The sequence below is a fragment of the Zingiber officinale genome, chromosome 2B (genome assembly GCF_018446385.1).
Source record: "Zingiber officinale cultivar Zhangliang chromosome 2B, Zo_v1.1, whole genome shotgun sequence".
NCBI classification, from domain to species: domain Eukaryota; kingdom Viridiplantae; phylum Streptophyta; class Magnoliopsida; order Zingiberales; family Zingiberaceae; genus Zingiber; species Zingiber officinale.
In genome coordinates this window covers 23,331,378-23,349,447 of record NC_055989.1, presented here as the reverse complement: position 1 = coordinate 23,349,447, position 18,070 = coordinate 23,331,378, and the positions used below count along the sequence as shown (strand labels likewise).

Below are 18,070 nucleotides of genomic sequence, written 5' to 3'. Positions count from 1 at the left end.
CGAGCATGATTCTATGCACACTTAATGCCAAACCAATTGAAATAAAAACTTATCCAAATAAATAAACTAATATTATATTTTACCTCATAATATTTATCAAGATATGAATTGAATATCGTAGAGTAGGGCAATTAAAGGAGATCAATTCTTTTAACAAACCGTAGACACTTTATTCTCATTATTCATCCCAATATATTATATATTATAATATATGATAGATCGTAGCTCAAACACATGCACGTGTACAAACTCAGTACTCAAGTTATTAATTAGAGGATCTCAAGTTCAACCATTCGCAGATATATATATATATATATATATATATATATATATCTGTCTGGTAGCTTCAGCATCCGCTGACTAACCGGTCGCCCGGCTGGAACTGCGTGCAGCTTTACCGAAGGAGGACGCCGCCCCCTTCTTGAACCTTTCGTGTAACTGCTGCCCGTGCACATGACCCTCCACGTCCGCCGCCAGCCCTTCTCTCGCTGCCGCCTTCTGCTTCTTCTTTCTCTTCTGTAGGAAACAGAACACGGCCGCCGCAAGGAAACCGAGGAGGACAAGGCCGCCGAGGGTGGCTACCACCACGATGACCACGGTGTGGTTTGGGCCCGGCGGTGGCGGCGGCGGAACTAGCGGTGCAACTGGAGCCGGCGGCGGTGGCAGTTTGGGAGTGGGAGGTGGCGGTGGCTTAACACTAGGAGGCGGCGGGGGGATTCGTTGTGGCGGCGGCGGTGGGTTTACACTAGGAGGTGGCGGGGGGATTCGTTGTGGCGGCGGTGGCAGTTTGGGAGTGGGAGGTGGCGGTGGCTTAACACTAGGAGGCGGCGGGGGGCTTGGTTGTGGCGGCGGTGGTGGCTTTACACTAGGAGGCGGCGGGGGGCTTCGTGGTGGAGGTGGCGATGGCGGGGGCTGTACAATCGGAGGCGGCGGTGGCAGCATGGGAGTGGGAGCGGGAGGTGGCGGTGGCTTTACATTCGGAGGCGGCGGTGGCAGTTTGGGAGTGGGAGCCGGAGGCGGCGGTGGGTTCACGATGGGAGTGGGAGGCGGGGGACTTTGACGTGGTGTGGGAGGAGGTGACGTGGGTGGTTGCCTTGCGGGGGGCGGAGGAGGAGATCGGAAGGCCATTGATGGTTTGGGAAGGGACTTGCGATGAGGAGATCACGATTGCTCGAGGTGGTATTTATAGTAAGTACGTAGTAGCCGTACGTGGAGGGTGATGATATATCCAATTGTTGGCGTCGACTGTTGAGAAGGTGGTTTCATGCAAGCTCATGACTTGGCTCCCATGCCAAGGCTTTTGCTCATATATCGCTAGCTCTTGCTTCCATCAATGTACATACATACAACCAATCATCATCTTCATTATCACCATCGATTGACTATCACTTTGCTCACTTACGAGTAAAGATAACTATTTTCTTGACACTTCTCTTCTGCCTTTTGCCCATTTGCCATAGCAAAGTTTAAGAGATACGTACATTTCAGATACTGTTTCTGTTTCGTATTCTTCTTTCTTCAACTGCCACAGGTAATCATAACTTAGATGAATAAATCATGTTTCAAGTTTAAAAAATTTCTTCCCATTGAGCAACAGTATTAATTCTATATGCTATTCATGTATTATAAGGAAAATAATTTATTTTTTATATAAAATATAAATATAAATTATTAAAATAAAAATATATACATGAATACATCCTTCTCATTTTTTTCTACAACAACTATTGATTATTAATTTTTATGCAAGAGTTGAATTTATGGATAAATTACAAACATTATTTTATATACATGGATTTGGATTTTATGGATCAACATGGTTGCAGGATCTATTGAGATTGATTCTACCTTTAGTTGTCAATCTTTCTTTCATTCCTAACTACTTCGTGAAAGAATATTTCAATGATATACAGAGACTTCAAATCAACTTCATACAGGGTCATGTTGCATTCGTTTCTTCAACCTCAAGGAATTGTGTGCTTTTAATTTGATGTGTCCAAAACTATATCCTAAGTCTAGCTTTCCAACATTCTTATTGCAACATCTTTATTCCCTTCTCGCTCCAATAGTAGGTTGATTAATCTCCTTTCTTAGGTTGTGACTTAAGATAAAAATCACAGATCCGTTGGATCTATAAGCAGTCTTTCTTTGTGTGAATGTTCATAATACTTACATCATCAAGACACGTACTCTATTTCATATTTTAATTTCTCCTCGTCTTCAAGATAACATTGATCTCTCCATGCCATGCACAAATTCTTAGAATTTTATGCATTATTCGATTATCTTATCTACAACTATGATTGGTATAGGAAAAATGGATAATCATAACATTAAGCCCCTTGTAGTATTGATCTGATCTCTCGCATATGATAGCTTCTTACTTGCCTTAGATTAATGTATGTTACAATTCAACAGATAAATTTGAATTTAATTTTTAGAAATTCAGATCTTTTTTCTCTATCTCCGGCTACAGGATTGTCCAATAGATTATATGTCTGGTTTGTTGTTTGATGTGATTGCTAAGTTTGTCTCATAGTTGAAGGTTCATGGTTGAGGTGAGTAATATTTGTATTTCTTTTCACAGTGGAATCAGCTTGTGGTGGCTCCAAGGAATGTGGTATGGAAAGAACTAAAAACCAATTAGGTAAAACATGTATGCACATATTATATTTTGTAGAAATAAATATAAATACATATGTTACTTGATTCATATAGGTAGGAACTAGCCTTCTTTCTCAAGGAGAAATTTCACATTGCATCTGGAATTTCTCATTATCAAAAGAACTCTATGAGAAAGCACTCTTGACTTCATAGACCAAAATAATATTGAGCACGTCTTATCTAGCATCTACCAATATGGCGCCTCAAGAAGTTACAATCAGCATAGCATGCATGTGCCTTGGGACAATTCCTATCTCATTCTAGGTATGGTCATGCTTATGGCTAACACCATGATACTAAGTGATTATCCTGTGGGCTGACGAGAGGAGGATTGAAGAGAAAGTAAAAAGAGATAATCATTATCTTTCAAATGTTTTCGAAAAAGAAATATTATTTAATAATCGAGGATTATATATCCCTTAAACAAGTAAACATATATTTATATAAACTGTATAATCTAACCTAAATAAAGAAAAGAAATCATAATATATAAACTTCAATTCCTATCGGGTAAAAAAGGGAAAAAAATAAAAAAAGGAAAATTATTTAAATAAATTCATAATCTTAAAATTCCCAAATGGACTAAAAAAAAATAAATAAATAAAAATTACCAAAAATATTTAAAATATAAAAAATACTTTAAATACCAAAAAGATAAAAATTGTAAAAAATAATAAAAATTTATGAATCCTCTTGCATTAGTTATCCCGAGTTAAAAGAACTCATCATCGAATTTAAAATATTTACAGGTGGTAGCCAAGAGGAAGATCGTGCACAAAATCGGTAAAATCCACTAACCACTATTGGACTTCGGGAATCTTCATTGATCTAGATGATGAACATAGTTATACTAAACTAAACTCCCCTTCTTCAATTATCCATAGAGCATTACTAGAATTAAAAGTAAGATTCCAAAGTGCCCTGGCAGTAGTGTCATGAACATCGCCAATATCAGAATGTGCAAATGCAATTAATTTGAAACAACTCGTAACTAAAATTCATAATTTGGACATAGCAATAACAACCTCAGTTTTTTTATTCAAGCAAAAATTCTTAATCTCATTACAATCAAAGGATTTGATTGAATATTATGCATAGCGGCCCTGGACAGTGAGGCTTGCATTCCATCTTCTCCTCTCAGTCACTCCGCCTTCGTATCCTCTATCACCTTCTCATTGTCACTCTCTTCTCCTGTGTAAGATTACAATGTGAGTCCACTGACCCAACAAGTATATTCCATAAGGTAGATACAATGTAGGCTACTAAAGCATGTGCATTTGACAAAGAAGGAATTAAATTATAGCATAATAAAAAAAACCTCATTAGAGCATAAAGGGATAAATATGGGGCTATAGTGGTGAAGCGTTAGAGAGCACCATCACTTATCAGTCATAAACTTTGGGAGGTACTTCTTAGGTGTCGGTCATTTTCAGTGTCAGTCATTTTCAGTCATTTATCAGTCATTAGTCATGTTTGGAAGAATCCTCCTTGGAGCTCATCCTAAGACACCCAACCCCTATCGGCACCACCTAAACTCACATTCATCTAATTACCCTTAGGAAAAACCTCTGCATATTTCTAACGTTTCAGTTATCCTATTCAAGCCTATCTATCATAGCCTTATATACGGTTGAGGTGTAGTAACATGCTTCCTTCATGGCATTTAGAACAAGTACATCTAACACAGTTTAATTCAGTCATGGCAATTCATACAGGTGAAACATACCACATGATCCATTCTTTAACCATCCTTTTAGCATCAACAATTAAAACATTACACTGAACATAAGTACCTACCACTCTCTACAGCTAATTAAGGATGTGCAGAATCAATTATTAACTAATCTGATACACAACCATGATGATCTTGATACTAAATTTACATAAATACACTAAGCTAATCATTAACAAAGTATCCATAATAGAATCAAGTACTTGACCCAAACCTAAAGCCATATGCAAGAGTCAAATAACCTTAAAACTAACTTATGCAGAAACATATAAAGCTCAAAAGGGAGCCTATGTAGAAACGTGAAAGTCAATCAAATAAAGAGAAAAGCTTAAGGCCAAATACAGGTAACCACATAACCTTCTTTTAAACATTTTAAACTTATGCTTAACTTGTACAAGTAAATAGCAGTTAAAAGAAATCAAAGATTAACAACACATTCTAATGAGTTCCTTATCTTGAAACCAATCCTACAGAAAAGCGATTGGAACCCAATGCTACCTAAGCAAAAAATTTTATCAATAAGCAGCACAATCTGGACATGATGCCAGCAAGCCATTCACAGGAGACCGATTCATTTGGGGCATGCATAATTTAAACATTCTAAAGAAGCAAATGAAAACGAGCCTAGTTAATCCCACCAACAATAGAAATCCGGAAATCCCAAATCCATCCTCAATTAAATCATATAGTTCAGTAACCAAAATTTCCAAACCGAATACACCTGCAAATCTCGCAACCTGACATCCCTATGATTGATATCTCAAAATTGTCCAGAGTTCCACACCAAAACAACGATACACACTAACACAGAAATTGAAATCCAGATTCAAGATAAAGTGAGCATAAGACCAAGAGTAATCCGTCAAGAACACCGATAAGATCGAGCCCAAAACATTGTCGAATCCGAGGAAAACAACCCCTGTCCAGTACTTCAGTGCCACATGAGTTAAGGGGAAGAAAATAAAAAATCCAAGACCTAAAACATCACCAAATCAATTCTCAAAACAAGACCTCAATGCTACACCATCGATTTCCCAAAACCCGGCCTCGACCTACTCGTTTAGTCCTAAATCGTAGCTACTTAGGGAAAATACTTGCCTTCCCCGAGCTCTCCTCTGCTGGAAGACGCGCCCCCTTCTTCTCTCTTCTACCCGATGCGAACGCGACCCCTGCCTCCGCTCCTCGTCAAACAAAATTGCCGCTCCCCTTTCCTTGTGCCTTCCCCCTTTCAAGATGCCATCTCTCCTCTCTAATTGGCCCCCAAGTGGGCCCCAAGTTCATTAATCAACCCAACTTCTTCTTCTAACCCATAAAGTTTAGATTAGATGTCAATTTAGAGGAGTCTAAAACAAATGTTTTGTGTTGTTTTTTTCTTTAGTTGTTGGAGACGGTGAGGTCTTACAACTCTCCCCCCTTAAAAGAATTTCATTCCTAAAATTTGACTTATCAAATAATTCGAGGTAGCGGTTGTGTATGTCAAGCTCAGTCTCCCAAGTAGTTTCCTCCATAAAACCTTCACCATTCCGATCTCTTTATTCTTCATCTTTCGGATCTGTTGATCAAGAATTTGAACCGAAGTTTCCTCATATGACAAATTTGGCATCCCTTGTATGGGCTCATGATGAATCACATGGGAGGGATTAGGAATGTACTTCCGTAGCATAGATATGTGGAACACATTATGAACCCCCGATAAATTTGGTGGTAAGGCTATTCGGTAGGCTTGAGTGCCCACCCTATTCAAAATATCAAAAGGTTCAATGTACCTTGGTCCAAGTTTCCCCTTCTTTTCGAATCTTATGTGGAAGTTATGGTTTTAAAAGAGAGTTTAAAATTTAAATCTTTCCTTTTATACCTTTCTACAAAAGATTAAGTGAAAGGTTTGATATCTTTCCTTATTTATAGTTAAAAGGAATATTTTAATTTTTTATAAAACTTTCTTTTTTTTGTAACCATCCTCATGATTTAAAAGAGAGTTTTAAAATTAAATCTTTCCTTTTATAGTTTTTACAAAAAATTAAGAAAAGATTTGATATCTTTCCTTATTTGTAGATTGAAATGAAGATTTTAATTTTAAAGAAAACTTTCTTTTTTGTAAATCATCCACATGTTTTAATAGAGATATTTTAATTTATAAAAGTTTCCTTTTATGACTAATAATGAAAGAAATTTTTAAAAAAAAAATTTATTTAAAAATTTCTGGAAACAAATTAGGAAGTTTTAATTTTGTGTTTAAAACTTTCCTTGTTTAGAGGGATTCAGGTGGTCGGCCATATATAATTTGAAAGGGAAATTTTATTAAACTTTCCTTTCATTGGCAAAGAGAATAAGGAAATTTTAATAAAATTTTCCTTATTTGCCAAGATCAAGGAATATAAAAAAGATGATAGAGGTGTCTCATCTCATAACAATCTATCTTGTTTGGTTCCTCTCTTCCTTGATTGGTGGTCAACCCCTATCTTCCTCTCCCTCTCCTATTCTTCTTCCTTGGCCGGTGACATCTTCATCTCAAGGAGCTTGGTTGGTGGCCGGATCTTGCAAAAGGAGGAGAGATAGGCGGTCTTGTTTCTTAGCATCCCTTGGAGCTTAGTGGTGGCTGAACCTCATCTTCTCTTGGAGTTCTTGTGGTGGCCGAAACTTGCTTGGAGAAGAAGGAAACTTGGGTGGTTCTCGTCTCGGTAGATCGTCGCCTACACGACGTCCGAGATAAGAAAAGGAATACGATAGAAGATCAAGAGGTTGTTGCTTACAAAGAAAGGTATAACTAGTAATTCTATTCTGCATCATACTAGTTTTCTTTGTATAGATTTTGAAATACCAAACACAAGAGACATATGATTCTAGGTTTCGAATTTGTGATTCGAGTTTATGTTCTTTTGTTTTTTTTTCCGATCTTATGATTCGATTGTTCCTTTTGGTTAAACCTAGGGTTACTATAAGGAAATTAAATATTAAATTTCGTTGAAAGACTTTGTCTAGGAAGTGGTTGATGCTCTTATACCCAAGAAGGTCTAGTGCCTCGCGATGTTTAACCTGAAAGTCAATCTCTGAAATTAATATTTAATTGAATTTGTAACATGGGTGGATTTGGATCAATAATGTTAAGTATCGTTTACGATCTAAGTATAAATCTCTAAGAACAGATAAGTTAAATTTGGAATCAATAATCTTATGTTCTATTTGCGATTCCATATTTAATTTCTAAAGAACACAATAGGTTGTTAGGAAAGATTCAGGACTTGTACAAAATTTTTGTACAGGGGAACCGGTACGACATTCCGAGTAGCAACCAACAGTTGGTCGTGAGAAGATGCTCATTTATAACTCACATTGGGGCAGAGTCTGGAAAGTCGATCGAGAGGTCATTATTGGCATGAGCATGCTCACTTATAACTCATATTAGGACGAGAGTATGGAAAGTCGACCGAGAGGTCGTTGATCGCGAGAGCATGCTCGCTTATAACTCGCATTGGAGCAAGAGTCTGGAAAGCCGACCAAAAGGTCGTTGGTCGCGAGAGCATACTTACTTATAACTCACATTGGAACGAGAGTCTAGAAAGCTGACTGAGAGGTCATTGGTCGCTAGAGGATGCTCGCTTATAACTCGCACTGGAGCAAGAGTCTGGAGCCCGACTAGGAGGTCGTTGCTGATCCAAGAAAACACCCTCACAAACTTGACCTCCGCGGCCTTTGGAGAAACATGTGCACATGACTTCTACCGCATAATTTGGTATTAGCCAAATTTGAATCTAACTCCTGCTCCGAGGTTGGGGTGAGGTGCCAAATCCTAACCAACATTTCTCGTCGCCATCTACTCCTTTTCCCAATGCAGCAACATAGAATTGTCGATTGTCGAGGCATGGTGCCAATTACCCCATATCCGCCTCATGATTTCCCTATCTTTTCCATCATAAATGTCGTTTCATAAGAAGCTGACACGTGTCTAACTGACTCCTTTTGATACAATGCTTGACGCACGCTTTCTGCACGGGACTCGATAGTGCTCCTTTTCTTTTGATCCGATGGCTATCTTTCGCAGTGTCGTTTCAATTGTCCGGCTCACTTCCCTATGTCACTTGGTGGTTCTAGTTTAAAAACCCTAAAAGCATCGAGCGGTTGTTCATCGGCGCTTCCCCTTCTCCAGATTTCCTTCTCCTTCTCTGCCTATTTGCGTTAACTTTCGTGTGCTTCCTTCGTAAGTGTTTGTTTTCCCCTTTCACCTACTCCTGCAGTTTTTTATTATGGCCGGAGAAACCTTAATCCCTTGGTATGCCTTCTTCCGCTCTGATTTTGATAGGAGTAATCTTAGGTTAGTGCAATCTAGCTTGAAGCTTTCTGAAGCCTACAACCTTCGCATCCTTGGGCCTGACGACCATCCTTGTTATCCTCCTCCCAGTTTTGTGACTTTCTTCAAGGACCAGCTTCTTGGCGGTCTGCGATTCCCCATCCCTCTTTTCTTTTCCGAGTTGAGTCAATATTTTTGTATCTCTTTATCTCAGTTTGCTCTCAATGCCTTCCGTACTATGTCCGGGATGATAGTTCTATGCCACCTGTATGGCATTCCTTTAACCCCTCAGCTTTCCCACCATTTCTATTCCCTCAAACAATCGGAGTCCGGTGTTTTTATAGTACAGTCTCGGCCCGGGTATACATTCTTTAAGGGCATGTATTCCTCTAACAAAGGTTGAAAGTCTCACTTTTTCTATGTACAGCTACCCAAGTCTATAGCTTGGCCCACTAAGTGGCGCTCAGGTCTTCCCCCTTCCTCTAAGTTAGGTGACCATCAACATGTGTCAGATTGCTTTACTACTTCGGGGAAATTGGCCGGGGTGCAGCTTCAACTTCTTTCCTTACTACGGGAGAGCATGTTGTATACCTTCGGGCTAAGTCCTATCCGAACGCCCCTGGCTGCACCCTTTGGTAAGATCAAACAACTCTTCTCTCGTATCTTCAATAACTGAGGTATCTTCTTTAACCTGCAAAAGTCATCATGTTTAGAGTTTTCGCTCTCAACTCTTCCACGATGCCTAGTGACATTCTGCGAAAGCGCGGGAAAGAGATTATGTCTGGCTAGGAGGTTCCTCAGGCCAATGCCTCGGCAAGAGTCTCATCCCATCAAACAGGAGAACTTGAAGCCCTTGAAGATGAATCTCACCCTGTGGTGGAACCTCCTGTTGTTGTTGCTGCTAGCGAGAAGACTTCTTCTACAGCCTCTGAGCGCCCTTTACGACTTCAGCACAAGAGGCAACGTGTTACTCCTTCTTTCCAATCTTCCCCCAAGAGACCGCCTTTAATGCAGGTGCCTGCCCAGGCAAAGACTCCTTCCCTAGCGAGTACTCTAGCCTCCTCAGAGGTCGTGGCTTCCTCTCCTCCACCCGCCTGGGTCAAGGAACACACCTTATCCCGATTGAGGGACCAGACCACGACTTCCACGCCTTCTCTCCCTCCAACCTCTTCAGCCCAGCCACCTTCTGAGGCTCCTGCTCCTTCTCGCTCCAAGGGGTGGTATGCATTCACTTATTCCTTTCAACTACCGTCCCTCCAAGTGCTGAGTCCAGCCCTTTCTTCGAGTGCTTCCCCCAACTGCGGTCAAGTACAACTACATGGTGCCCTGGCCAACTAGTGGAAGCACACAACCACCCAGATATTGGAATACCCCCAGTTGGACTTGTCCGACAAGTTTTCCCAACAGATGATATCGGTAAGTCTTAGCTGTTTCCTCTTTATATCCCCAGAGCATTGCTAATCCTGCCCTTTCTGTAGACCTGTGTCATGGGGTTGAGCCTCTCTCAATTTATAGATGACCTTCATTAGGAGAATGATTCTATGAGGGCTTATATTCAGGAACAGGCGTCTCCTGCTATTGTGGGTCAGATTTTTAACCTAACAATCCTAGATAGTTTACTACAGTCCCACCTGCAAACAATGGAGGACCAAACTCGAACGGCCTAGGACCTGGCCCATGTCGAGTCTGACAAGGTGAAGTCACTGGAGGCCGCCTTAAAAATAAACACGGCTAAACTCAAGTCTAAGGGCTTAAGGTGCATCAAAATCCTAGTCGAGTTGGAGGAGAAGGACACAAAGGTGGCAAACCTCTCCTTGCAACTACAAGACCTCCAAGTGGTCCACACCTCCCTACGGGTGGACCTGGCTGCTAAAACAGATGAACTATCTACCGACGTCAATCAGGAAGCTGCCCTTTAGAAACAAATGGATGTGGCTCAAGCTACCATCAAATCTTTACGGGCGAAACTTTCAGCGGCAAAAACTGAGGCAACGGCGACACGCTAGGAGCTATTTAGGGCACGAGCTGATCTGCACAAGGTCCAAGAAGAGCTGAAGGAGTACCAAGCAGGCGAGGATACCTAGGCCGACTAGGTAGGAATGTGGCTATTTGTTGTCGTCCTTTCTAAGTCAGCACAGGTCTTACCTTAGCCTTCTTATCTTTTATTGTTATCATTCATCATCTTATTACTTGGTAAGGTGAATCTATGCATATTGCACGTTAATTTTTAGGAGTAAAGCTAACTACTTAGTGTTGGAAAGGAAAACTTAATTTACAGAATCTTAGATTACATGCGAAGCTGAGAAAACTTATATTACATGCTGAAGGGAAAACATAATGTACAGAAGGCTTATCTTACATGTGGAAAGGAAAACTTAAGAAAGATTATCTTACATGCTGAAGTACATAGGTGCTGGAATAAAACATACAAAAACTAATGCTGAAGAAAGTTAAGAAAGCTTGAGCAGAAGAAAGTTGAGCATAAGAAGTGGTTGCTCCGTGCCTTCAAAAGCAAAAGAGTGAAGCTTTTTATAGGCAGAGATTGCTTTTGAGAGAAGGAAGTCTTACTTGCAAGAGAAGGAATGCATATGGAAGCAAGGGCCTGCTCGGAGGTGGAAGATAAGAGGTAGAAAAGGAGGAGGGTCTGGTGGTGGCTTTTAGGAATGGAAGACAGATGGCAGAAAAGGAGGGTCGTAGATAGGTAAAGGATAGGTGGTTGGTAGTGGAGCTACTGTAGAGTAGGTTGAGTGGCGCTACTGTAAAATAGGTTGATTAAGGATCTATCATGTTATCAATATTCTATTCTCCTATGGAGTCCAGAGATGATGCTTGTGAGCTGGATGCTTGAGTTGGTACTCTATGCCTAGCAAGAGTAGTCATGTAAGCTCTGGCTGAAAGTGTTGAACTGGCAAGTCATTTGTTCTCATACATTCTGTCTTCTTTTGATAATGTTGAAAGAGAGTAGTATGCTGGGTAGTGAAATTAAAAGGAAAGAACCTGGTGCTCATTTCCTTTGGCCAATAAGTTTTCTCGGTGAAAAATTCTCCTACAAGAAGGTAAGCATCAAGGTCTTCGATTTTGTCCCAACCCCAATGTCCCTTGAATAGAGGCACGCCAATGTTTAAGATGATCAGGAAAAGAGGGAGAAGCCTCCCAATCAAAGGCTGGGTCAAAAGGCTACTCTTTGAGTTCTTCTTGATAACCATCAATCTCATTGATGTCAATTTTGACTAAATGTCTGGCTTGTTCTATTTTGAGTTCTAGCCATTCTAGTGGAGTACTATCAAAAGTACAAATCACAAAGGTTTCTTCTTCTTCTAATGCGGTGGAAATGATGGTGCCCAATTTCTTGGAAAAATCTTTAACTGAAGCAGGGTCATGGACCCATAATTTATGTAGGAGACCAATGTCGAGTAATGTAAAAGGAGTGTAGGTCGTCTTTTGTAGGCAGTAGTAGTGTATATTTCATAATCTACATTGGCCCTACGAAAGGAGTAAAGAAGTTGGCATGGACAGCCATGTTTGTCAGAGTCAATACAAAGTGGATCTTTCTTTTGGCATTTGAGTTTTAGGCTGAACTCAGCCTCATATACTATTGTTATGCCTTCAGGGGGAGTTTTGTGAAAAGCTTTAAGGGCTTCACATAAGTCCAAAAAAATTGTAAAGTTGATTTTTCTACCAAGCTTCTTACGTATGTAGTAATATCTTCTGGAATAGTGTTTGAAAAACCTACTAAACGGTTTTCAAAAGCTTATTTTGTCCTTTGAGTTGGGCTAAGCAATCAGGCCTGTGAATTTTCGTAGTACTGTCTGGAGGGTTATCAGAACTGGCTTCATTATGACTTCCTACTATTTGAGCATAAGTTGATAGAATGTGAGTGGCAGGCCAGTTACATATAAGGGGATAGCTTTAAGTAGGGTACTAAAGAAGACATGTGGACCAAGATGAGCTTTGGCAGCTATAAAAGCTTCTTCCAGGCAGTAAAAACCCTTAAAATAGGGATGTTCCAAGTCTTGTATAGTCAAGTTGGTTTCTTCCCAGGTAGAGTAAACTCCTTTTTGGGGGCCTGAGAAAACCACATAATAAGAGAACTTTTTTCCTGCGGGTTTTTGGATAGTAGTAAGGAAGTAGTTGGACAGTGCATTTATGATCGCAATTTTGTGTCCTGAGCTTCCAGGTAAAATGAGGATATGCCAAATTTTGTCTAGAAAGCAGTTTTGAATGTGGTTAAGTTTGTCTTGGACAGAGAAGCGAAACTAATCCTCGAGTTGTGTAAATAATTGTAAGTCTTGGTTACCAAAGCGCATGGTTTTGGTAGAGAAAGTACGAACCTTCCATGATCTGTCCATAACCCTATAAAGAGTCACAAGAGTGAGTCACAATTAATGCAATAGTCTAGATAAAGTATCCGCTAATGAGTTATTAACTCTTTTTATATGTTCCCATTGTATTCTTAGGCCTTTGTTAATTATAGTATCTGTAAATTTTAGTCATCTTTTAGAAACAAGGCCTTTTCTGATATTTTTTGTTTGCTGACTATATTTGACAATGGCTTCACAATCTGTCCTGATAGTGATTTCTTGTTTATTGTAGATAAATAATCTAAAGGCTTCTAAGCAATATATAACCGCTAAGATTTCATAATCAAGTGATGTTAAATGTCCTTTTTCTTGATATTTTCCAGGCATACCGGCATAAGCTTTCAACTATCTTGGGTTCATATTTAGATATTTTGTGGTAGAGAATGTCTCCCCATCCGGTTTCACATCCGTTTGTTTCAATAACTAAGTAGTTCGTGTCAAGAGGTAGGATTAATTTTGGAATAGTTTTGACCAAATGTTTAATTTATTAGATTAAGGCTATATCTTGTTGGTTGAAATGCCTTTGTCTTGTCAAAGAAGTTTTATTATATAGAGGTATTTAAGATAAGGTCTTGCATAGTTGAGGAAGCTTAGAAAAGAGCGTAAAGTCTTAGTATCTTCCATTTTATATGGAAAAACAAGAAGTTTTGTAGAGATATAATGTTGTAATGTAATTTGTCCTGGGCCTATTTCTTATCCTAGGAATTCTCTATGTGTTTCTGCTAATTCCATTTTTTTACGAGAAATGATAAGGTCATGTTGTTCAAATAAATTAAAGATGATATGCAAATGGGCATAATGTTCTAGTTTAGTTTTAGAGAATAATAAAATATCATCAATATAAACACATGTAAACATGAAAACAAATTGAAAGATATCATTCATTTTTCGTTGGAAGACTTGGGGCCTATTTTAAGGCCAAAAGGCATAACCAACCATTCAAAATGGCCTTCGAGGCAAAAAAAAAAAAAAAATGTCCATTCAATAGAGTCAAGATGCATTTTTACTTGCCAAAAACCTAATTTCATGTCAAATTTTGAGTACCATTTAGAATGTTGTATTTTATTTAAAATTTTGTCTTTATCTAGGATTTTGTATCCATCTTCTTGGCAGTTATTATTTAACCTTTTGTAATTAAAAATTATTCTTGACTGTACATGTTTTTGTTATGCCCCTTTATTGACTATAAAAATTGGTCTTCTATGTCTAGAGGTAAATCTCTGAATGGCCCCTAGATGTAATAAATGTTGGATATGCATTTTGCATTCTTCAGTTTCCCAATTTATATATTTTAAATCCTAGGCTTTAATTGTTAGATCTGGATTAATGAATTCCAATTTATAGTATACTCTGTCTCTATCCCAGTAGTTGAGTGAATTTTCACCAATAATTTCTAGCTTTTCTAATCTAGAGATTAGATAATCTAAATCTGATTGATGAGTATTAATCATCTGAAGTAAATGTGTTGAGTTTATTAGGTCAGTAGAGGCATCCCATGTAGAAAATTCATCACTTGTTGGACTTGACCAGCCAAGTGTTTCTAATTTTCCTGATATTCAGAAAAAGATAACTCACAAGTTTGAAGAGTAGTACTGGTTTGTTGTTTACAAGAGCATGTAGGGGAACATTGACAAGTAAGTTTGTTTAAGTTGTGAAGATAATTTGTAGGTGAGGGTGGAATGGTAAGTGGGTGATCAACTAAGGGATAATCTGACATAATGGTTGAGATTATTGGTGTGGAAAAGAAAAGAGCATAATCTTTAGTGAGAAGAAAAGCTCAGTATAGTGCTATAAGAAAATTGAGTCCTAATATCATATGTATGTTAAGGATGTAATAATGATTTGACCCATAATTTGGAGAGTGTTAGAGGAGGACTATAGGTACCACAATTATTGTAAAATCATAAATATATATTTGCCACAAATTATATACATGTTAATTGTTGTCTATCAAATTGGGTACTAATTAGGGTTGAGAGGCTTTCTTAATAAAAACTTTTGGTAATATTGAGACTAAGGTTGCCTCATCTATGGTGGAGTTAGTGGCCCCGCTGTCTAAAAAGGCATGTTGTGTAAACTCATGGTCATGTATATTAACGAGACATTTAACTCTAATATCAAGGGTTTTCCCTGTGTTACAAATACTAGAGGCTTTAATAAAAATCATGTCCTTTTCTGTAGAACTCATGGAAACTTATAGGCCTTAACCTTTATCAAGTGGTTGTGGTAATAATTTTTCTAGCTGGGCGTCAATTATACCTAGATGGGCTTCCATTTGGTTTAATCGAGTTTCTAATGCAAATACTCTTATCTCTAAGAGAATATTTCTAGTATTGCTTTTAGTATACTGAGTTGTAAGTATTATAATGGTAAAATATTTTTGGAGGCAAAGATTACAAACCTATTTTCTACATAAAGTGCAGGTGTCCCATTTTTCAATGGAGGGGTAATAACTATAAAGATAGCAAGGGATGTTATTAGTTCCTATTTTTAATAGTCAGTCATGTGTATAATTAGATTCTTGGCTTCCTGTGTTAAGTTGGGTGAACATTAGATTCATTTCTTTAGGAAAGTCTTTCCATAATACTTTATCGTAGTTTAATGGCATATAATCTGGGAAATCAATTTCAGGATGATAATGTGAAGGTTGTAGAAAAGAATTTACTAAGCTATAATCGGAGGAGAGAGGAACTTCTTCTACATCATCTACAGAGATAATGGAATAAATAGAAGAGGTATCCAAAACATCTTATTGGATTTCTACTAAATCAAGATTAGTATAGGTAACTAGTTTGGCCTCACGTGTGTATAAATTTTTCTTATTTGAATAGGTTGAGGATAAATAGCCTGACTCATTACAAGCAAAACAAGTAATCGTATTGACATAAGTTTTCTTTGATTTGAATTTTCTTACATGTCCTTCCTTATTTAAGTAAGGTTTCTTTTCTCTACTTTTTCTAACATAGTATGTTTTTCTTAGTCTGACTGTTTTAGGTTTAGTAACAGATTGTTTTGAAATTCGATTGTTTTTATAAGGTTGTGTTCTTGAGAGAGTTGAGCCATACTGCTGAGGCGTATAAATTTGACTACATAATTTATATTGTTAGTTTTTAAGTTGTTTTTGTATGTGTATGTAAGTACATTTCTCTTTTAAAACAGAAATGATGTGTTGTATTCTTACTCCAATATTATTATATTGTGGCGCTACTTTCATATCTGTCCAGGCCTTATGCATTTCTTTTCCTAAGTCTCTTAGGAGTTTACTAAATAATCGTTCTCCTAACTCAAGATTACAGTCATTTCCTGAAACTACTGTTAGGGCTAAAAAATCGTTACAAAAGGGTTTAATATAGTTCCAGTTAAACAATTGTAATTGCTCTAAGTCTCTCATGGCTTCTTTTTGCCTAATATCTAAACCTGTGTTTGCATCTCAGGCTGTAAATAGTCTATAAATAGTGTAACAAAAATTGAGTATGTTATTCCCTTGGGAAGCAATCCTGGCTACTTCTTCAGGATGGGTAGTTTTATAAGATTCTCATACTGTTCTGGCAACATCTCCTAAGTAATTTTCTCCTACCCTTAGCATATCGTCTCCTGATTCTATATCGAGTTCGTGTTTAGCCTGATAATCTCGTTTGACAGAGACTATCTATTGTTCTAAATAAGTATCATACATTTGAGGATCATCACATTCCCAAATATTAAGTAAAATAGAGTTTTTTCAAAACTATGTTATTTCTGGAGATCTTCTTTTCCCTATGGTTCTTAATAAGGGTTTATTATTAGTGTAAGGATATATTTGTGTCCTTAGACGATGTCCTTCTCCGTAATCCATAGTTCACATAAACCTTTCTGGGTATCTTACCTGTAAAGGTTGTGGTCTAGATATACTAGTGGCACTAGATTCAGTAGGATTTATTAAGTTGACATTGGAGAAGTAATCATTCTTTTTAGCGATTACACTATGGTCTTCATCAAAGTATAACATCCAATTTGCTTCTAACTTATGGTGTAAAAGCTCAAAGGATTCGAATTCTTTAAGATCTTCCTTAGTAAAATAAGTAGCTATTTCAAATGGTAGGTATACATACTCATTTAAATCATCATAAAATAAATAGTTAGGTTCCAGACATAAGTTTGTTGAATGATTACAACATTCTTTATTCATTATGTCCATACTAGGTTGGCCTTCCTCTTGGTCGTCGTCTTATGATGTAGAAAATTTGTAATTATGGAATTTTACTAAGGATTTACCATGTTTATCTTTGTAGATGATAGATTCGGTTGGTTATAAAATTTATGGTTTTAGGCTTAATTCTAGATTAAGATTCCAATCTAATCCAACAAGCAGATTAGAGGAGAAATCTTTAGGTTTCCTAAAATAAATTCTCTTTGTGGTAAGAGTCTCAATAATATTATTTATTTGGACTTTGAAACTATTGTTGATATTAATCATAGTTTTACCTAAAAAAATTATATCTATCTGGATATTGTGGTTTTGAAAATCTCCATATCCTCTGGCTTGAACTGAGATTTTAATATGTTCAATAAAGTCTAGGATGGTCATATTAAAATTCGGGTAAAAATATATAATTCTAAGATTGCTATTCATATCAACTTCAATGAGTCCAATAACTACTTTATCAGTATCAAAGTACTAAAAATACTTTAGCTCCTATACTTTTTCTAGTAAGTCCTCTTAATCTGAAAATTAATCCCAAGTGGATATAATTATGTTTACGTTGTAATCAGGTTCTAGCTGATTCTTCAATCATAAGTGCAAATCATTCCTCTCCTCCGTCTGATAGGTGGAGTGGTTATGTTCAGTGATGTCTATAAAGTGTTGTAAAAAAGGATAATAAACCTTAGTTATATATTTCTTTTGGGTTTAGTGTATTTAATTGTTCATTCAAAAATGTGTCTAGATTTTGTTCGACATCTATGAGTCTTCTAATTGATACATGGTAATATTGGATGTAGACCTTCTAGGTATCATAATTAGATTTCTATTGGATTGTCTTAGAGTAT

At 37.7% G+C, this 18,070-nt stretch overlaps 2 protein-coding genes across 6 annotated transcripts in view; both read right to left on the bottom strand.

The window, feature by feature from the left end:
* Positions 1-360: 360 nt before the first annotated feature.
* On the bottom strand, positions 361-1,128 carry LOC122048199 (leucine-rich repeat extensin-like protein 3). The gene has a single exon (XM_042609793.1). It carries the CDS (start codon positions 1,126-1,128, stop codon positions 361-363), a length of 768 nt encoding a protein of 255 aa, XP_042465727.1.
* Positions 1,129-3,592: 2,464 nt separating this feature from the next.
* LOC122045492 (COP9 signalosome complex subunit 3-like) overlaps positions 3,593-18,070 on the bottom strand; it is a 45,479-nt gene continuing 31,001 nt past the window's right edge. For all 5 annotated transcript variants that reach the window (XR_006129996.1, XR_006129997.1, XM_042605732.1 and 2 more), the window contains one exon: positions 3,593-3,855. Coding sequence is in view for 3 of the 5 variants with exons in the window: in XM_042605732.1 (XP_042461666.1) it covers positions 3,829-3,855 (27 nt within the window). In the remaining 2 variants the exon portion in view is untranslated. The remainder of the gene's footprint in view (positions 3,856-18,070) is intronic.

Coding starts and splice junctions, on each gene's coding strand:
- LOC122048199 (XM_042609793.1), bottom strand. CDS start 1,128: ATGGCCTTCCGATCTCCTCCTCCGCCCCCCGCAAGGCAACCACCCACG.